At 40.0% G+C, this 22,203-nt stretch overlaps 1 protein-coding gene across 1 annotated transcript in view; it reads left to right on the top strand.

Moving 5' to 3' along the window:
• The window catches only part of NECAB1 (N-terminal EF-hand calcium binding protein 1), a 51,967-nt gene that overhangs the window by 4,860 nt on the left and 24,904 nt on the right, over nt 1-22,203 (top strand). Inside the window, exons 3-4 of the mRNA XM_056485599.1 lie at nt 8,427-8,535; nt 20,878-20,903. Coding sequence (XP_056341574.1) covers nt 8,427-8,535; nt 20,878-20,903 — 135 coding nt within the window. The remainder of the gene's footprint in view (nt 1-8,426; nt 8,536-20,877; nt 20,904-22,203) is intronic.

Here is a 22,203-nt window from a genome sequence, read left to right as displayed (position 1 = left end):
CTCTGCTGGCATCCCCCTCAGACCCCCTCATGGTGTCTGGGATAATGTGTGTGTATCTGCCCTGAAGATGGATGAGGGTCAGAGTGGTGCATTTTGGCTATAGGACAGCAGCAAAAAGGATAATGCAGCATAGCTCCTCGTGTGATGGAGAAGCAAAAGAGAGAGAGCTTTATTCAAAGAAACTCTACACTTGTATAGGGAAGTACAAAACAGAATAGAAAAGAGTCATTGGTCCAAGAAGGCAACACCTCTTTGAAAACATGCTTTCTGCAAAACATCATGTAGAACATGTAGGGCTCTGTGATCAACAACAGGTATTAATCATTCTTTTAATTTATTGTCCTTGAGCAGGCTGAAAAACCCAAGGCTTCAAGGCTGTTTTTTCCCTGGTTCCCAGCAGTATCCAACAACATCAGAGCACATGGTACAGAGCAGAATTCATCACTTCTCTGGAGTCCAAAAGAGACCCTAGAGCTTTGTGTCCCTGCCCTGCATTTTGGGCTCAGGCTGTCCCAGCCCTGATGGATCCACAGCACTTTGGTGGTTAGGAGCACTTCAGTCCTCATTTGGGTTTCCCACATCTCATTCCTATACATTGCTATGAAAATAGGGGAAACAGCTCCCAGTATTGGTGACAAACCTGCTTATTCCAGAACAATACAAAACTGTATCAGCCCCAGAGACCTTGGTCACTGGTATTCCTACCTGTATATGGTTTTCTTACAACATATTATTGGCAGAAAAGTGGCTAAGTTCATTCACTTCAGTTCTATTAATTTAAGTCCATGAACTTAAAATTATTTCAGCTTTTAGGTCTTGATTGTGTTCGCTCAACCATCCATTGCCCATGGGACTTCCACTTTGCTAATCTAGCAATGCACAGGCTTGTGCCACATTGACAGGGAGATGTGTTTCAAGGCTGTAAAGTTAAGTACATTTTCAGAAAGGTTATTGGATATTTGACCACTTACTGAGAATGCTCACACTGTTGTCACCATTAATTATTAGGTTTGGTTAATGACCATCCACTTACACTTCCAGTGTCACCTCTCTGTGCTACAGGAAACCAACTATTGGCTTTCAGTAACAAATACTCCATTACTGTCCATGACACAGCCCTCTAAAATTCTCCCATGTACTTTTAATAGAACCTTCTCTGCTCTATTCATTCACTTTGTGAGATTAAAATTCTTTCAGAGAAAATATCACCAAAAACTTTACTAGATTCGTGCTACACAGCAAGGAAAAAAATAGATCCAAAAAAATGTATTGAGCTGATAAATAGGAGTATTGTATAAGCATATTTACTGTGAATTTGTGGGACTTCAGGCAAGCCTTCCACAGCAAGGAAAGACAAATATTCTTGCAAATGCAATATAAAAGGAGAGTTTAAAAGAGCCAAGAAATTCTGCTGAACTGCTGGTACTCAAAAATGCTCCAATAATTTATGGTGTCTGTGTTAAATTAAGAAAGCCCTTTAGCAAACAGCCATGTGAATGAAGTCATACACATGGCTCCTTTCTTTGCCAGCCCAGGTACATATATCATTCTGTTACTGTCCTGTTTCTGGAAATATCAGCTTTGCAGAGATTCCATGAGAGGATCAGCTTCATAAATTCTATCTGTAGTTCTTATTTCATGGTTGTGCAGCTCTGCTTTTTGGGGAGTTGACCCATACACCTCCCATAAATGAAAAGGTCATATGATCTTTTAAAGGGAGAGCAAGGCATAGGGAAGGATTTTTGAGAACAATATGGTTCATAATATTGACAAAAGCAACAGAAAATCTTGAGGGGAAAAAAGCATTTTCATAAAGGTGAGATGCTGCACATTGACCTTTTTGGAAAGAAGTTTCAGGTCTGTGTGTTAAAATGAAATTTTGGTCAGGTTTACTTTATAGAGATCCCTGTGCTCAAAGGAAAGCATGTGGATTTCACAGAACTAATTTTTTTAAAAATCCAGCTACAAGGAAAAATCTTCATTTGTTTAATTTCTTTTGCTGTTTAAAACAAAATCAAATTCATTAATTTCCTCTCGAAAAGTAAATTCTTGTCTCTAGCCTGCAAGGGAGGGAGTGAAGAAAAATGGGAAACTGGAACTGCCAAATCCAGTCTTCCCCAACAAAAAAAATTTACTTTCCTCATATCACTAGCAACAGTGGCTGCCTCACATATGTGTGACTGCAGCACCTGTGTGTGCTTGTCTGCATGAGGTGTCTCTTTTATCCCCTGATAAGCCAGGAGGGATGTGGGCACCCCATTAGCCTTGCAGTGACCTGCAGTCAAGTGAAATGATATCAGTTGTTGGTAATGTCACCCAGGGGCCTCTTCTGACCATGCAGCTGTGACATGTGCCCAGTTAGAATTGCCTCCTGCCAGAATTCCCTCCTCTTAGCACAGGAATGGAATTTCAAATGCAGACTTCATTGCAGAAACCAAATCACAAACAGACTGTCAAAATAGATGGGGGGGCAAAAAAGGGTAATAATCTACTGAGAATGCAACCCTTGAGCTGCAAGAGTAAGTTTTCCTCCAGCATGGGGAAGATGCCTGAACACTGATGGTTCAACACAAAGACAAGGAACACCACAAAATAACTAGAGAAAAGTGCCACACTTCACTGGCATCGTGGTAGGGGTCATTTCCCATCCCTCTAGGGAAGAGGACCACTGCCTTTGCCTTTTACCAGAGCCTGTCTATCATCTCCAGCCCTGGATCTCCTCTCTGCTCTGGAAACATGGCATGCTCTGGCATTTGAGACTCTCCTTGGCATTTTTTAGTTCCATCCAGTCAAACCTGGAGGGAGAGACTCCTAGCCCTGGAGGACCTCTCAGCTGTCCCTCCACAAAATTTGAATTGGCATTTGATTATGGCCTTCTTTCAAACATAACAGATCCTGCCCCTAAGCTCTTGGATACCTCTAAGCCCTAAGGAGGGCAACTCTAACATGACAGGTTTGGAAAAGATGGTTTGCATATAGATGCTTTCATTGATTTACAAATACAAGTCAGCTGCTTTGAAAAAGCACTGAGTAAAACCTATGCCTCAAACATTCTTAAAGCTCCTAAGAGGAAGGTAACAACATCATTGCTAATATCTGGTACAGAAGCAGACATTTTTGTAAAAACCCAAAAAACCTGAACCATAAGGAACACTGTAAACAGTATGCTTCAGGCAGTCAGGAATGACTGCAAACAAATGAGAGAAAATTTTAAAAACTGACTAAACAAAGAAGACTAAAGCTCCATAGACTGACAAACCTGAATATCAAACAACCAGCAGACTTGCAACAGAATCTTATTAATGTCAGAATAACTGCATTTATGTCAGGTTTAATTTTTTTCCTCTGACATTTCAAACAAGCACTCATTGAAAGCTTTTTTCCCCCACTAAAATATATGTATTTTTAAATGTATTTGAATGAGGGTCTGTAAAATGAAAAATATTTAGATGAGGCTAATCTTTGCATTCTGTCATATGCTTTCATTCAGTACCCCTGATGTCCATGATATAGACAGGGACACCAGGATTTTAAATGCAGAATTCTTCAACTGTATAAAATACCATGATAATACACGCAGTGTGTTGATTACAATAATCTGGGGATTTCAGCCCAGCTCTAAAACTGTACAGACATTGGCCCAACAAAAACTGTGGGTCATAAATAAAGGATTCCTTAAAATAAGGCAAGTGTAGCAGTAGCACCCTGTCCCTTTCACTGGTGTCAGTGACCAAAGGGATTGATTCACAGATCATAGGCTTTTGAGTGACCCAGCAAGATTTCCAGAGAATCACCAAAACTCCTCTGAACTGCACCTGTATGATCATCAGGAGGAAATCTTGCAATGCCTACTCCAGAGTCAGTTTTGTAGAGGTCAGAATAGGTGTTTTCCTATTCATTATTTATTGGCAGTGCCATTGCAGAGTAAACACTGACTTTGCAGGTGAGTGTTCTACCCTCTGTGTTGGCTCTCTGTGAGTAGGTGAGCTCTGACAGGTTCAAAGCTTCCTCACTGCAGCAGTCCTCACACTGTGACTTCCCACTGGCTCTAGCTTGTTTACCAGAGTGCTAGTTTTATACTGTGCCAGAGGACTAAGGGAATATGACTCTGAGAGGCAGAGAAGGTATCTTGGGAAAGGGATCTCTTGAATCTTCCCTGAAGTGAACTGTTGTTGGCCTGCAGGCTCTCAAGATTGCCACTTAGTGGGTTAAACTTTTTCCGAGAAAAATTTTTGAGTTATACCAAAGCAAAGAATGCCAGTCCTTGGATTCAGCATTTTTATCTAGGCCAGTATCTCCTAAGCTTTGGGCCTGAATGGGCCAAAGTGGCCATGTTTTTGCTACTAATTTAGTGAATTACTTTGCAGAGCACATTTTCTAAACAGAAGCCAGAGGACAGAAATTCTCTGCATTGTAACATCCCTGATTTAAGCTCCCAAGTTACTCAGTGGATGCATCAGTAAGGCAAGACCATTGGAGTAGATCCCATGCTCTCTCCCTACACTGTTGTTTGCTTCCTGACCATCTGGATCCACTGCAGATCCCTGCATCCTGATCCAGAGCCCAGGCTCAGTCTGGGGTGGGATTCCCTACCCCACCCCTCTGGGTCCTTCAAGTGCTGTAGAGCTGGACTCTGTGCTCCAGAGTCCCAAAAATATTTCCATAGAAACAACCTAGCTCCTCTCCCTGTTAGCTTTGGAATCACTTGGTTACTTGTGTGAAGCTCTTCCAGCATAACATGGAAAAATGGCTAAAACTCCTTATTTCTAATTATATCAACATACAATGCAGATCAGAGTCAATAAAAGCTTAGTGCATTTGCCCAGACTCTTTAAACCTTCATCTATGTCTGAGCTTTTTTTGATGCAGCCCTTATGACTGGAATGATCTAGTGGATATTATTAGCATGGTTGCCTTGGCACACTGAGATTTGTTATTTTGGCAGATCTTTCTTGGTCTGATTCCAGTCTGTGTGCCATATGTCAATAAACCATGTGGGTTTTGCCTTTTTGCATCTGGTTCAGTCCATCTATGTCTGCTGTGATGTGCCCTCCAACACTACCTTGTTTTCTCTGTGTATGGGGCAATATCTTATAGCACTTGAGTAATCTGACCCAAACCTTTTGCAGCAAGTGTGGACTGAGTTCCTTCCAAAGGCCAAGTCTCAGGCAGGTCCCCAGGAGCAGTGAGCTGGGAGCAGGACCCACAGCCACACATTCACAGTGTGTTTGCTCCAGCCACACAGGCAGCTGTGCCTCACCTGAAACACTTGAAGGCTTTCGCTTCCATTAAGGCAGATGGATTCAGAAATCCATAAAGGGCTGCCACAACACCCACAAGAGATTCAGAAACTGAGCTCCCATCGAGAATGTTAGGGCCTGAATAGGTCTGTGTGTGGGAAGATAGGTTGAAAGTTTCAGAGAAGTTCATTGAAAGAAGGCATGAGAAGGTTTCTAATAAAGGACTGGTGGTGATGCCAGTTGTGTCTATCTCTGCATAATTACTGTAATATCTGTGTTTTGACCCTTGGTTTTCCCATGGCAGTAGTGACTTTGAGCACTGTAATTTCCCAGTCCCTTCCTGAGACTGTACCTTCCTGGTGAATAAATACTTTCTGCTATACAGGGAGTTTTTCCATTTATTAATTTCACTTGTTATCTCTTGCCTTTGCTAGTTGTTTGCTTACAAGGGCAGAGATCTGTGCTTATAGAGCCCCCAGACTCTAAACAACTTCTTCTCACTGCCCTGGTAGTGATGCTGCCAGCCTGGAGGCAAGCTTGGTACTGCCTGATTGGGCCAAGACAGCTCTGAGGGCTCGACTATCCAAATCACATTCCTCTGAGGTGAACCTCAGGATGAGCTCTAGCTAAGTGTGGTTTCCCCCCCGATTGCCAAAAACTCTTACATGTGGCTCTTAATAGTGCCAGAAGCCCTAGGGCTGCCATTCAGCCATGTGAGCTCCATCTGATGTGGCTCCTGCTATGAAAAGACTATTTTTTAACTGCTGAGAATGCCTCACAATCCTAACGGGATGCCCAAAACAGGGAACAGTGGAAGAGGTTTCGTTGTCCTCCAGCATTTACTGCAATCTCTGAGACATCCTTCTTCTCTACATCACTATAATTTCCTTCACCATTTGCCATTTTGTTTGTGCACACAGACTCCAAATCCATCTGTGCCCTTGCCCATTATTCACTCCATACCTTTTGACTCACTGAAATCACCTTTCAACTCAGAGTGTGGGTGTGATTTTCCTCTGTCAGGTATGCTGCTCTCTACTGAAGTCATCAGCTATCCAAAGCATTTCCTGGAGGTTGTACTAGTGCTTCTGCAGCAGACTGGCAGGGGGATATCCCTTGGGCATATTTTACTCAGAAAAGCATCTGTTCAGTAGAGAGGTGAATTTTACTGAAATAAATGTGAGAATGCAATTGTAACCCGAAGGGAGGCTCCTGTAAACCTCTGTGTGAATCTATTTCTAAATTTGCAAGTGCAAGGGGAGATCCATTCTATTGTTTATATTTTCATTTTATTTATTTGTCTGTCAGTTGGGAGACAAAGGAGAGCAGGTGACTGTGCTTGTTTATGAAGAAGGCCTTCTTTTGAAAAATCTCAGAGAAGACAGAGAAAAGCAACCCAGTCTTGCAAAACAGCTTCTTAAATAACATTGCCAAGGCAAATACAGCTGAAGGTTGATTTCCCTGATGAGATGTTCAGGGAAGTTTGCCTTTCATTACTCATCCTTCCCCTGTCACTTTGCCAGTGGCAAGGATTGAAGGATTTCTAATAAAGGTTTTTGCTCTGCTGCTCTGTAGTGCTTAAACCAGATGTCGTGTATCTGGGCAGTGAGATGTGCCCAGGGCAGTGGTACTGAGGACATGTGACACAGCCTTTAAAATAAAAGCTATTCTTGACACTTGGGGGTGGAGGGGGAGAAAAAAATAAAAACCACCAAAAACCCCAAAAAGCTGTCTAACAGCATAGGGAGCACTTGTTCAGCATTGGGTCTGAGCTTCATCTGAGCACTGAGGAAGCACGAGGATGGCCACTGGCAGTGGTGCCCTCCTCAGCTGCTCTGGCAAATCAGTTACACTTATACAAAATCAGAGAAATGCCCTGGACAATCAGAGCTTTTTTTTTTTTTTTTTTTTTTTTTTTTAAGTAAAAATAACTACTATGAAATATGAAGCCTGTAAGTACCAAACAGGTTCAAAAGTCCTTGTGTTTTGCCAGAAACAATCTCAGTGATTTGTCACTCAATGTCAATAACATTTAGAATGTTATTAAGAATAAACAGCAATGAACCAAAAGGCAAATTTAAAGAAAATAGCTAAAGTACCCAATCTGTTGGTGGATCAGTGGTTTTCTGGATTGAGATAAAGCCAATGATCCTGAAGGACTGAAATAGACTTGTTTAATATTCTGTGCCATACCCCAGGCTGTTCTTTAGGTAAATGAATGTTTATCTCAGGCAAGTTGCCAAAAGTCACTAGTTTCTTGAGTATGTTATAACTTGCATACATATCAGCCTTCCCAGTAAAGGATAAAGCTGCAGAGGTGGTTTGATTAAGCAATTGATTTGTATCTGTAAGAGCAAAAGGAAGCATGACTGTGAGAACACTCAGCTCAATATTTTGATATTGCTCCTCTGTAACCAGAGCCAAATGGCAAATGTATTTAGATTCTTACCTAAGTACTCACTGCAGTTTTGTGCCATCTTGGTTTCTGGCTCTTGAAGGCCTTGACATTTTATTTTGATTGTAATGATGATCATCTCAGCTACAATCTGCTTTTTCATATTAAACATGTCAAAATGGTTTTGTTGAAGCAGGCATTTAATTTGTACAATTTTGAAGCCTCTTCAAGCTATCTGAAGCCATATATTCCAGTCAAAGAAATTATGAAATAATAGCAAGTAAAAGAAGGAAACTTCTCAGCTCTTACTCTTCAAATCTGCCTGCTGTATTACAGCATGTAGTCACAGAAATTAGATACTGCCTTTATAATAGATTCTTCACCACTATAAAGTCACAATACCTTGTAGATTAGTCTTATTTGTAGATCATCTTAATTTTGTCCTCTACAGTATTTAGTGCCCTATGAGGGCTTCAGTATGTTACTGAAGGAAAAGAAAGAAACGTGTGAACTTACATTTAGTGCTACTCAAAAAAGTTATGAAGTGCTAGGCTGTAAAAGTATTTTTTATGCTTTCATGCAAAAATGGATAATAATTTATCCATTTAGATAAATTATTAGTTAAGTTCAATTTAATTAGCAAACAATTTGTTTTTGAATTTAAAATGTCAATTTTCTACACTTAGGATGAAGATCTAGAGGTTTTTAATACTTTCCTCTTCTACTGCATGAAGTAAATAAGAAAAAACGTGAATGAAATTAAGTTAATTTCATTTTCCTCCTTGTTTCAGATGATGGGAAACTGTCCTTTGATGAATTCAAAGCTTATTTTGCTGATGGAGTTCTGAGTGGAGAAGAACTGCATGACCTTTTTCTCACCATTGATACACAAAATACAGAGTAAGTGCCCCTTTCTTACAATTCCAGCACCATTTTCTGTACCTGGGAGTGGAAAACAGACATCAGGCTGATTTTAGGAAACAAGTCTGTGTAGAAAGCTGCTTGAGGGAAGCCAGGCTGTTTCATATAGCTATAAACTGTTGAAGTGTTTTGAAAACTTGTTGAAATATTTGCATATTCCAATAGATGTGATTTGGGTACTGAGAACACAGGGTGGGAACAGGATGCTTTCCCACCATGGAAAGAAAAGGAGCTGAGGTCTCCTACAGGCTTAAATGTGAATTTCTCAATTCTACTGAGTCATACTGAGATGAATACTTGGAGCAGATGTCGAGAAGAAAACAAAATAAATGAAGAAATTATATATAGTAAGGAGCTGAAAAAGCCATCCTGACTGGTGGCATGGAACTTTTGCTGGTGCAATCCCTTGGGATATTCCCATTATGGTTGCCTTTACCCAGGCCACAGGGAAATAAGCTGACAGGAACTTCATGACAGGGAGGGGAAGTCATCACCCTGGAGGTACTTGGGGGATTTGGCAGTGCTGGGTTAACAGCTGGACTCGAGGGTTTTAGAGGTCTGTTCTAAGCCAAACAATTCCATGATTCTATGGTTCCATGCACCAGTATATGCTGGAGCCCATCCAGCTGGAAAGCAGCTTGGCAGGAAAGGATAACAGGTGAACACAAAGTTGAACATGAGCTAACAACTTGCCCTTATGGCCAAGAAGGCCAATGAATGGTTCAAATGACTCAAAGTCAAAAACTTCTTTCAGAGCCAGACTCACTCATACAGCTTTCAGCTATCTGCAAAAGTGGTTTTATTTTACCATAATTCCATTTGTCTGCAAGCATCCTGATAAGGGCAGAAATTCTTGATACTAATCAAGATTTCTAAGAAAAATTACAGATGTTCTACATCTATTTTTCATTTCTTTTTATTTGTAAAGCTTTTTTAATTTGTAAAATATTTTAGGTTTATTATTATTATTTGTACACTGTTTTCTCTTTAACAGAGAATATATAAATCTGAAAAATATGTAGAAAAGTGAGGATGGCATTATGTTTTTCTTCCTGATAGGTAGGCAAGAATTGGTGCAATTTCTGAATGCTGCTGCTATTAACTGAAAATAGATAATTAAACTGTCACAGCAGCCATCTGAGAGAGACATAATTCTCACTGTCCAGAAAAAGCCTGGCAAAAATCTGGGCATAAAAGTCATAGAATACATGCTGTGAAGGGTTCAGTTTTCCTGGATTTCAGGGAATGGAGCAGCTGGAAGATTAAGACAACTACTAAATCACCTTTTTGAACCTGAAGAAAGGGTGCTTTGTATTGATGGATTAACATTGGTTACAGGAGGAGAACCTGGATATGGGTAAGAAAAAATACTTGAAACTTGGATTTAAAACAGCAACAAGAAGGTTTTTGAGTGTTTTTTTCATGGAGTCTTTAAGAGATAAAAGACTTTAGGGTGATTTTGCAGCTGAAAAATGGCCTACCAGGCTTGATATTTAACAGAGGCAAATACGTTTTAAAAGCTTTCCCTTACCCCTTTGTAGGCTTTTGAGAAACCTATCAGCAAGGTGTCACAGGCCAAATATCAGATGGATATAGCAGAGAGAGACAGCTTGGCCAGTATAATGTAATTTCCTTGTTAGCATAGCTTTCAAAAAAAAAAAACCTCATGAAGCAGATATAATGAGGCAAAAACTTTACTCACTGGCATCTCCTGAAAAGGGCAGGTTATGTAAAATGTCTCAAATTAACGAGCTAGCTAAGAAAAGTAGCAAAATGTTCATTGAACCTTGGGAAGTGTTTTAATGTAAGCATTAGGAGAATCATGTACATATCAAACAATCCCTACACCGTCTATTTTTAGATGTTTTCACTTCCAAATTATCCAAGGAAATTAAATGGAAATTGTGCAACTCATAAATAGCTTATGGCTGGTTTTCAGTAGAGGAGGGCAAAAAATTCTGCTGAATTTTCTAGCTAGTTGGAGGAGATTTGCCAGATTATTTTGTCTTTCTTACCCAATTAAAAAGCAGACACTGTCAAACTCTGGGCAAATCTTTTATCTTTTTTCTGCTTCTCTTCACTATTTACAAATTGCAGCCTGTAGCTCCCTATCCCAGAAATGTTTTGTAAGCATTGGGATTATGCAGTGATTTACACTACATGTAAATGCCTAGGACAGATATCTAGGGAAGCATGCCATGATCCCTCAGTTCATTTCTTGGACTATCTCAAGATTCTGTAATCAGCTTTGGGTTGTTTCCACCTGTGTTAAACCCTTTAGCTCTGCCAGCATTCGAAACCTCACTGTCTGTGTACACAACTCAGCGTACTTTAAAGCCTGGAGATGAAAAAGTAGATGTAGCCTTGGGGTGATAGCCATGCACCACAAACTCAGGCAATTTGAATTCCCTTTTCAGCTATGCTGCTGCAATTTTTCAATAAAATATTCAAAGCATGAAAGACTTACACTGGCTTAACACTGCCAAGGGAACTAAATTAGGCAGGTATTAAACCCCACTATTACACAGGTCCTAATGTCAGTCTTGTTGAAGTGAGATTTAGATTATTAACTTTCAAAAAGACAATCCAATCCAAGCTAATGCAACATGCTTCTCAAAAAGCAGATAGGCTGTGGAAGACTGCTGAAATGAGTAATTACCATTTCCAGTGTGGTAGCAAGGCAAATAACAGAGAGTTTGACTTCCCAGTAATTCAGGTTGTGTCTGCTTGACTGACTAGGATGGCTGTACCTTGGTGTTTGAAGCAGTCAGTGTTCTCCTTTCACAAAGGAAGAGTCAATTAGTGCACAATCAGCACGGAAAAAAAAAAAAAAAAAAAAAAAAAAAAAAAAAAAAAAAAAAAAAAAAAAAAAAGATGAGTAGGAATTAGTTACTGACACATAAAGTTTCCAAGACATAAGTTGAATAAGAGTTTATTATGACAGGATGAATTTAAATGTTTCTAGACCCTAAAGTACAGGTTATTCATTCAGGGTAGATCATTGCTTTCACTGAAAATTTGCATTAGCTGAGGGTATTTCCTCAGTACATAATTTGGACATATATTTTGTAGTGTGTGAAGGTACTTCCATGTATACTATTTTTCTTTCTATTTAAGAAATTTATTCTTTTCTGGTTTTACTTCATACCGTTTCATAACATTTGAAATATTAAATAAATACCATTAAAAACACAGTGTACAAATTGATTGCCTGAATTTTTTAACTTCCATTCCTTTTTCCTTCGGATGCAGCCAAAAACAAATGCATAAGACAACCAAACTGTGTGAAGTAATTTATCCATACCAAAAGGAATTTATTTTTCCTTTTATTTTTTTTTCTATGATATTTTACCTTTCTTGAAGGTAAGCTTTGATTAGGCCATACAATGAGCATTCCTGACAGGTAATTAGTGCAAGGTGACTGCTTTAGGGGGGTAGCAGTTAACCAGTCTTCTGTCAGTGCAGTTTCCAGTATTGTCAGTACTTCAGAGTGAAGCTGAAGGCTGATTAAGCATTTGACTGCCACTAAGAGTCATTTCTATTTGTGCTTTCCAGGGTCTCATGAAACTTTTGGGCAATCACATACAATTAAATGGCATAAAGGAGCAGTTGTGGAGGGTCCACACTCAGATGCCCTCACTGTGCCAGTGGAAGGAAAGGCTTTGCATTGATGCAGAAGTGATCAGGTCTAGGCTGTTACATCTCCAGGTTCTTAGCATGCATTTTTTCTATTGCAAAGTAGTGTCTTGTATTTAAAGACCCTTAAAAAAAACACAGCCAAACAAATATAGGCAAGAAATCAAGAGCAGTGACTTAAGCTTCAACCTGCAGTTTGTACAGTGATTTTCCTCCCCTTTTTCATAATGTTTTAAGTGTTTTGCAGGTAGCCCCAATATAAACATACTCTAAGCATCTGGTCAACATCTTAGACTCTTTTTAATTTAGCAGGAGGCCAAGGTAGATACTTACAGTTTCTTGAGCAGGAGCTAGAATAAGAGTTAGACCAACATGAGTGCACGTCTGTGAGCAGAAAAGGGGCAAGAGGAAGAGCTTATCTTTGTGTCCTGATTTCACAAATATTTGACATGACATCCATGTTATACATCTGTAATTTCAGTGCTTGTCCTAACACTTCAAAAAATCTCAATACACTGTATTTGAAATCTGAGTTAACCTTTTTGGAGGTTTGTGAGGGTGAAGGAAACCCAGTGTGGTTCTTCAGCCCTCTCTCCTCCCCTGGTCTGAGCTCTGAAATTCACAGTGCTCGGTGAGGCTCTGCAGGGCTGATGGGAGCAATGGGAAAAGGCTGTTGGAGCAAATGTGAGTGCTGCAAAGGCTTTCCTCGTGCTGACAAGGAGGGTCTGGAGAACATGGTCTGCAGGTTGCAGCAATTTCAGAGCTGAAGACCCACATCCTCTGTTATTAACTGAATGCAAAATGTTTTATCTTTTATGTAAAACAGTGTTGAAACACAGTTAAGGAAGCTCTGCAGAAGTACAGCTGTTTTGTTTACAAATAATTCTACTGAAAGTAGAGAAAGAGGTCAGAAGCACAGGTCTTTTTATACATGGAGAAAAACGTACAGGAAAAGTTTGGAATTGGTGGTTAAAGGAGTGAAGGCTGTTACAACTCCTTTCATTGCTAAATAATCTCCTACTTAATTTTAATGTCAACTCTGACGAGCTCTTGTTTCAGAAGAGCAAGGGTCCTTGACATGGTTAATTGTTTAGTGGATGAGCCTTCACAGAAGTCATTGCAAATGTAACCTCCCTTTTACTCTTATCCCTTGCCCTTCCCTCCCCCCACTCATGGCTTCCATGGAAATTGTTTTAGCATAATGGCATCCTCTGGGAAAAGGTGTCAGAAGATAATGAGAATATTTGGCAAAGTTACAAACTAGGAGATATGCAGAAGGTCTCAAGGGGATTTAGTCTGCAGCACTGCTGGAGATAGAGCTTTAAATGCTTCACTGATTACTGACTCACAGGACTCCGTGGGGAATCAGACTTATTTTTCTCTCTTTACTCATTGGTAGAATGAAGTCCTTAGTCAGGGTGGTAGCTTCAAGGTAGGAGGGGTGCTAGAACTACTGAGGGCACAGGCTGCCTCCCAGAGATAGGGAGGTCCCATTAAACCTTTGTGTGTGGTGCAAGTTAAACTGTGCACAAGGCAGAGATGAGTTTGGTGAGGATCAGAGAGCCTTGGGCACCTGGGGAGGGTTTCTTGCTGCTTGCACAGCAGATGCAGGGATGGATGTGGCAGACACATCTACACCTGCATCCTGGGTGTCAGGGGGTCTGAGGCTCCCTCATGGGCTGGGAGGTCACTGGCACCTAAGACATAATACTGTTCACAGGAAAATCAGCCCAAGGTGGAAAGGATAACACAGGAGAAGTAGTGGGGACATGGGTGGTGGGACAAATGCTTTTGAAGCATTTGAAGCAACACTAGATGTCTGTTATATCAAATTATTTCTGAGTCTCATCCTCTATATTGCATGGTTGGGTTTTTTTTTTTTTTTTTTTTGTTTTTTTGTTTTTTTTTTTTTGCTAGAGTTGGGATTAAAAGTTTGAGAAATTGTATTTTTTTTTGTTTGGATTTAGTTGTTTATTAATTCTTTTTTATGTTACAGTGAGTTTTACAGCACTTCTAGCTAACAAGTTAAAAATGGTGATGCATTTCTTTCTTTACAAGGCCTTTTAAGGGCTAATTTTTTTAATTAAGAATGGACACCTAAATTATTTTTACTTTTAACCTAGTAACCAAATATCCATGACTCGTAATGTGGAATTTTTTATCCAATTACACAAGATCATACCTAGACTTATGAAGAAGGTGAAGAAGAAAGAAACTTCTGCCTTAAAACCCCCATCTCATTCCATATATATTACTATATTCTAAAATCTTTAATTCCAGATTTTTCACCATGTGATATTACACACTTCTATTTAAACTCCACACTAGTGATTTCAGTGTTATTCAATTTTGGAAGCCTTCTCCACAGCTTTAGGTCAAAAGCAGTATTTTCCTGGGGGTCAGTGCCTGTCAGCACAGAAAGTCCAGAATTTCCAGTTCCAGGGTTCCAGCAAACTCCTAGCTTGTTTGTTAAACCCTCTCAACTGCACTGAACACACTGGGGCTGCTTTGCCTGGCAGGGGAGGTTGGACAGCCAGCACACATATGGACATCTACATTGAGGGCTCATCCCCAAAGTGAACAAACCTTCCTCCCACCTGCCCAGGTCTTCACTAGCAGAGCCCTAGTTCCTCCCTGGGGTCAAAAGAGACAACCTGGCAGCAAACTGCAAAAGGTGACAATTGGATGTTGAGAGGAAGAGGCTGGTTAGCAATCCTTGCAGCTGTGGGAACCCATGAGCCTGGAGCCCAGCACTGTGCATTGAAACTAAAATGAAAGGTGTGTTTATATGGGCCAGAATGCTTCCTTCAAGTTCTAGCTGCAAACTTAATAATGACACGTCTTCAGTAGCTTAAGGGTACTCTAAGTGTACTAATTATCTCTGCCTTGGATGGTTTTCTTTTGTTTTAATTGGAAGGCATATTTAAGTCTCATGCTATTGCTGATCTTTCACAGTTCAATACAAGTACACAGAAAAAAAACAATTAACTTCAAAGTAAAACAAGGAAAATAAATTTAATTAAGAACAATATAACTAAGACAGGATCTTTAATTAGGTGAACTGCAGTTGAGTAATTTTTTAAGAGATATTTTTGAATGCAAATTTGCAAAAGGAAAATAATATATTGGGGCTTGACCATTTTTTAAAACTGGTTCCTTTAAATAAAATTAGAATTTTAGGCACATGGTCCAGCATTGGCATCAGGAAGGTGTGTTTGTTAATAGAAGACATGTAAATGCAGCTATTGGCTTTAACATAGATTTCTCAAGAACAGAGCTATAGAAATCAGTTTGGAAATGAAGCACATAGACGAAGGCAAGGTACTGGTCAGAGTGAGCTGATTATACATTCTAGTATTTCACAGCTGATCAAAACAAGTTCACCAAGAATGATTTACAAAATCCTGATGCTAACAGATCCTCTGGTTAGACAGACAAGCTGCAAATAGAATTTTGCTTGGAAATTTTCCATATACGTGTTTATTTTTTAATGTGAAATTCATCCTTCTGCAGAAACAAATGGCAATCCCTCTTAGCAAAAAAATCAAATAGTAATGACTATTTTCAGTTGCCTTTAAATGGAGCTGACTTAAGGTCAGTTCTGCAGCAGGTAACATTGGCTTCCCTGCAGTAAACGTTGGTCAATGGTAGCTGTAGTTTGGAGCCCTGGTCCTTTCCATAATCTGGGTTTCCCAGACACCCACAAGAGTTTCAATACCACTCAAAAATCATCTAGAGAGGTTTTAGAATGACATCAGATAGCTCTGAGGACTCTTAGATGAGTCTCACCAGGTCCCATAGATTTGCAGGGACCCAGCTGGAGCAGCGAATCCCACTCAAGCTCAGGGTCCACTGAGAGTTTATTCTTCTCACAGCCATGGTCCTCCAGCTCAGGGCAGTGGTCCATCCTCTGTGTTGAAGACAAAGAATGCATTAAACACCTCTGCCTTGTGCATGTCCCTGTTTGTGAGGTGCCCATCTTCATCCTGTAACAGGCTGATGTTATTTCTATGCTGCCTTTTGCCATTAATATATTTAAAATAGCTTTTTATTTTCTCCACATTTCTGGGCAACTTAACTCAATTTGTTCTTTAGCTGAATTAATTTTCTCCCTAACTGTACTCTTCCAATGTCACCTGCCCTTTCTTAAACTATAGGCACCTTTCTTTCACCAAAAGAAGATGCCTGCTCACAAAGCTGACCTCCTTCCTTGTTCACTTGATTTCTGACATTTTGGAATTGCCTTCTCCTGTGCATTTCCAAAGAGTGTAAGAAACCAAAGTAAACATTTTATTTTGTCTAAGAACAAATAATTTAAGCTGAGAGTTTTGTGGTTTTTTAAAAAACATAATTTTGTGACAAAACCAGAAATTGAAACATTATCCCTCCCATGGGGTGAAAACTCTGAAATTTGCTCTCTCTGGCAAAAGAGCCACTGTGATGGTGCATCTCATTTCCTCATTTAGGTTTGTGTCATTCAGACTCTGCAAAAAAATCATAGCTCTGCAGCCCTTGTACAGTGCTCTACAAATTTTAGCATATGCCACGAGTTTTAATAGCATTATTAAGCCTCTTTTAGCAACACCAAGGCTGTTAGAGCTGCAGTGATTAACACTTGTCAGCTATGTAGTCATTGCATCCCTGTGAATCACTGCTGAATGCAAAGGACTTGAGGGTTGATTTTTCAGATTAATTCTTAGCCAGGAAAAAAACTCTTTATTCTCTCCTTCAGTCCTGCCACAGGAAGAGCAGTAAGTGATTCTGAAGTTATCACTTAGCCTGGAGCTGAGCAAGCTAGGCAACTACTCAGTGGCACAAAATGTGGGATAGTGAAAGAGCTGTGACCCTGGTGCCCATGTCAGAGCCAGAGAGCCAAGCTGGCTGCTGCCTTTGGGAGCCCAGAGAGTGCACAGCCCGGATGGATCTGGGCTGGAAGAGCAGCAGGAATGTGTCTCCCCAGGGACAGAAGCTTTGTCCCACTTCTGCTCCCTCTTCCTCCTCTCCCTTTTCTGGGACCAGAGGCCAATGCCTGAGTTTTTTGCAGCACTGAATCCTACTGGGAACAGTTTTGCCTCCAGTGGTAAGAAACCTTGAACAAACCTGAACAAAAGGTGTTGTTTGCTGTTGTAAAGGAGCTGTGAGGCAGAAAATTCTTAAAATGGAAGTGTGCACATAGGACTCCTTTGCAAAATGCCCTCAGTAGTGTTGGAACAGTCACCTCATTTTGCTGACTGAACCTGTGCACCATCTCACTTTTTCATATTGCAAAGACCTCACAGCTTTTTGGATTATATTGTCCATGGATGCCTGTTCAGTTACTCTTGCATAGGTTAAGTAAGGCTTAATTCCTTTCACTCACAAATTGCATGCTTCTACTTAACAATAGGCAATACTAGCTTCAAACTTTCACCCCGAAAACCAAATTTAGCAAAAAGACTTGCAAACAGGACTGAAAAGATAGCTAATTCAAGCTTTTGGAATAAATCCTTCTCATATCTAAGAATGAAGAGAGATCTGAAGAAGAAAGTGTAATCTCCAGCTATAATTCACAGCAATAATTTTCCTAAATGAAGTTAGCTCATTAAGTCTTTTATATAGCATTTGATTCTTCAATAAAGTAATTGCTTTATGTTTCAGACTCCATGCTCTGTAAGATATTGCCTCTTCTTGTGGTCCAGGGAAAATATGTGGACTTTCTGCTGGTTCCTCTGTTTAGAGGTGCCTTTTGTCCCATAGAACAGCCTGTGTCAGGTCAGTGGATGGATCCATGCACCCACAGCAGTGGATGGGGCTGGAATAGCTTTAGCCTTCCTCCTCCCTGGCTGCCCAGTGCACAGCTAACTGTAGTGGGCAGAACTAGAGCACTGCAATTCTACATTTTGGATCACTTTCAGAGATACCATGAATAAGCACTTTTGCCTCAGTTCATTCATGTGAATTTGCTTATTTTTCTCTCACTGACCAATAGATATGATCAACTTTTCAGTGATCAGGATTGCTCAGTGTAATAGCCCTTTAAAAATAGCTCAGGTTTTTTAGGTAAAGAACATTTTAGATATGGACAGGTAGAAGGATTGCATCTAGTGGTCAGAAAGCAAATTGAGAATTATCATTCTGACTTGATGTAAATGCATTTGCCTCACCCTATGCTTTGGTTGCTTATTGTGAGTGGAGGGCTGGTGCCTGGATATGAGTCATCCAGCAAATATTGTTAATAATGTTCAGCATTGCCAGATTATGAGTCTAAGCAGAAGCATCTTTGGCATATGTACCCACTGAAATGAGGATCAGTTGCCTGCTGTAAACCTGAGTACAGAGTTACAAAAACAGCCCTCTGGTGTGCACCTTGCTCCTGTACTATTAAACACTTGCCAAACTTCTTTAATTATTTCTCTAGCATCTTGCAGGGAGCTTAAAATTGTTTGTATGCAGCAAAAGAATTCCTAGGTTTATTCACAACTGTTTTTGAAGTGTCATGCCATTATTTCAGACAAAATGAAATAATCACTTACACAAAATTAAAGCTTCCCTGCCTAGAACAGCATCCCCTTCAAACAGGATGCCAAGAACAATGAAGTCTCCAAGGGTATTTAAAACAGGAGGAAATACTGAACATGCTAGACAAAAATCTGTGTTCTTTATGTCTTTTTTGTGTTTTTTTTCACAGGCTTGCTGCAAAAAATGCTTTGGATAGTATTTTCTGGTTATTCAGGTGTCCAATTCTAACTGAAAATGAATTCAGCACCTGAATACTTTTCCATTTTCACCGGTAGTCCATTTGCAGCTGTGCCAGTCCTGTCAATAGGACAAACAGCCTGTTGAAAACAGGGATGTGAAAGCCTCTGAGCCACTCCCAATGTCACTAACATGGTGCTGAAGATGTTGCAGAAGAACACAGACCAGAAGGGATTCAAATACAGAATTTGAAAAGAAAGCATGAATTTGACTGGTTAACAATGTGAAAGGCTGTTTCAAGCACAGTTATCAAACTGTGCACTAAGAAATGTGCCTTTTACATTAAGTCATTAGGGCAGACTGATGTGAAGGAGCAGAAAATGCAGGGACAATGAAAAAAGAGCAGGCATTAGAACTGCAAATCCTGTCATTTAACCACATCACATCCTGTCAAGGCTCTTTGACTCAGGCAATTTTCCAGCTTTCAGGGTTTCAGTTTGCATTTAAGAAGTGAACATCTGGACTGTTCCAAAACTGACTGCTGAAGTGCAGAAGTCTTGGTCACACACATTTGATCATAGATACTGTAGTGATCTGTGGTAAACAGCCTTGAGGAGCTGCAGACACTTTTCCCCATCACATAGTTTGTTTACCTAAGAGTTGAGTTTCACAGCTTCAGCATTTGTTCTTACAGCTGTGAATTCCTATATATCTGCCACCAAGGTCATTGGAGAAATCAGCTGCAAGTCTCATTTGCAGCCATCTAACTTGGCCCGTTAGAATGCAGATAAGAATCACCTTCAATTAATAAATGTTGTGTGGAAATCTCATTTACATTATGAATTAAAAGTGTGGAGAAGTTTTCATAGCCCTGAGTATGCAAGTTTGTGATAATCCAGGATCCTGCAATTTCTATCAGTTTCTCTCCCTTGTGAAATAAAAGCCAGATGTATGCAAGTTAGCAGTGGAGAAAGTGATTTTAGGATAGTACTGTGTCATCATCTTCTTAACAGGTCAATTTAAAAACCCCATTAAAAATATAAAAAATGCTAAGTGCAATCAGCCATTCAACATTTGCCCCTCAGCAAGATTCAAAGAGGACATTCATGCTTTTAAGTTTCTTTAATAATCTGTTTCTTTTCCTCTTTGGAAGAAAGGCTATATGCCAACTTTCAGTAATGAGCTGTAGGTCAAATATTTTTTTTCTTTCAACTATTAAGGCCTTGCTTATGAGAAAAAAAATCACTTCAAAGTTGATCTAGATGAAATCTGCTTCAAGCAAACAGGTTTGAATTGAATTCTTCCCTGCATTTATGTATTTATATAATGATGCCATGGGAATATGGCAGGGCATCTGTACTTTTCACATCACTAATTTTGCCAAAGTTAGTAGTGGTGAAATGGTTTTACATGGCCAGAAAGTCTTGGGAATTCCATGTGCTCATGGGCTATGTCTGGTTTTATCCTCCTTCTGCAAGGCTCTCCCACAGAACACTACTGCACATCAAGGATTGCAAACAGAAAGTTATTGGGTTTTTTCTTCCTTAGCATGGAAGACCAAGATCTCTGACCCTTGCTGTCCAGCATGGCAGCCACAGAAAAGGAGTACAGGAAGAAAGGTGGAGAAAAAAACCCAAACCAAACATTTCTGATGTTTAGATGGATTCCTGCCAGAACTGGGACCCAATATGTAAGGCTTGAGGAGCAGTGACTGCATCATGGTGCACAAAGGCTGAATTTCAGTGAGTCTGCAGTGAGTAGGAAGGTGCCAGTGGGAACATGCTCAGGAAAGGAGGCTGCACCTGCAGCCAGCTCCAGAAAAGCTGCAGTCCTCTGCCCTAAGGCAGCACAGCAAGGCCAGCAAGAGCCAGGCACTTGCACCTCGTGCTGCAGCCCAAGCAGGGGGGGATTCATATCCCAGTCAGTCTAATATTTAACTTGCACTATTTACCAATACAACAAAAAAAACATTACTAACCCAACTAACCTTCTGTACTCTTATCTTTCCAGCAATCTTGACACAGAAGAGCTCTGTGGTAAGTTCTTTTTGGGAAAGAACATAATTTATGCCCGCAGCAGCCCTCTGCAGATCAAATAAACATGCCATGTGATTATTTTTTTCTGTTTAATCTTTGTAGCTCAAACAAAAACTAATTTCCACTCAGAGTAACTCCTGGGAAAATGCAGATGGCTTATAATCTTTTTAGGCTCTGTCATCTCCTATGTGCAGAACACACTTTGAAAACTATTTTTCCTATACTGTCTGAGATTTTAGATCTGTTCTGACAGAACAGATAAAAGATTAGATCGATAATAGATAATAAATAGATAATAAATAGATAATAAAGATTAGATAGATAGATAGATAGATAGATAGATAGATAGATAGATAGATAGATAACTGGTATTTTATTTCCCTTTAGTATGAGATATCTTTTCTATTTAGTTTCTCACTTTAACACTTGTCATATACCCCACTAAAGGAAAATTCATTTTGTTCCTCCTACTTGAGCTGGGGAGAACAGCAAGTTTGACAAGTTCTATGTTCCCCTGTCACAATCAAACTCCTGCAAGACCTAGATTTTTGACCCATTTCTGTACCTCATTCCAAGCTGTGAATCATTTCCCCAACACCCTGTTTGCTCTTCAGCTTCTCTTACAGCACCTGATTTAGGAGTGCTTCTTGCAGCAGAAAACAATTTTAAAAGGTCTTTGCTGGTTCTTCCACAAAATTCAGAAAAAAATATCATATTTGTCAACACCAGCTGGTTTCTGAGGGAAAGAAAGCTGTAGCCTGATAAGTGGCCAACAGAGTTGAAGATCTTTAAAAGCTGAACACACTGTCAAGTTGAATCACCCACAGGATGACATGGCCAAGAACCCACAGAAAGACACCTCCCCCTGTGGCTTATAAATGTACGACAAGAGGTTCATCTGAAGTGATTTGGGCTGTGACAATTTCTGCTGGTTGAGCATCTGGCCAAATCTGTGCAAACCTGGCTGAGGAAGAGAGGTGGTTTTGTTCCACAAGGGATTTTCTGCGCTTGATCTTGCACTGGAGGCTTGCTGGGCTGGGGGTGTCAGTCCAGCACTGACTCTCTTTACTGCCTGTTTTAATTAAGTACAGGCTGCTTCAAATGCCTTTAAATCTTTTAGATGTTGCCACTAGGGTGTCTCTCATCTGTGAATCTGGTACTGAATTTACTCAATCCATATTTAAATTTGTGATTGTACAGCTCTTTCTGAGTTATATCAGTTCATCTCAGAAATGAAGAACATCCAGGGTACTAATTCATAATATGTTTTCATTCTAAATAATTTCATTCAATCTCTCAG

This window comes from Oenanthe melanoleuca, chromosome 2 (assembly GCF_029582105.1).
Source record: "Oenanthe melanoleuca isolate GR-GAL-2019-014 chromosome 2, OMel1.0, whole genome shotgun sequence".
Lineage (NCBI taxonomy): Eukaryota > Metazoa > Chordata > Aves > Passeriformes > Muscicapidae > Oenanthe > Oenanthe melanoleuca.
Note: the sequence above shows the minus strand (reverse complement) of the source record. Positions and strands in the feature narration are given on the sequence as shown.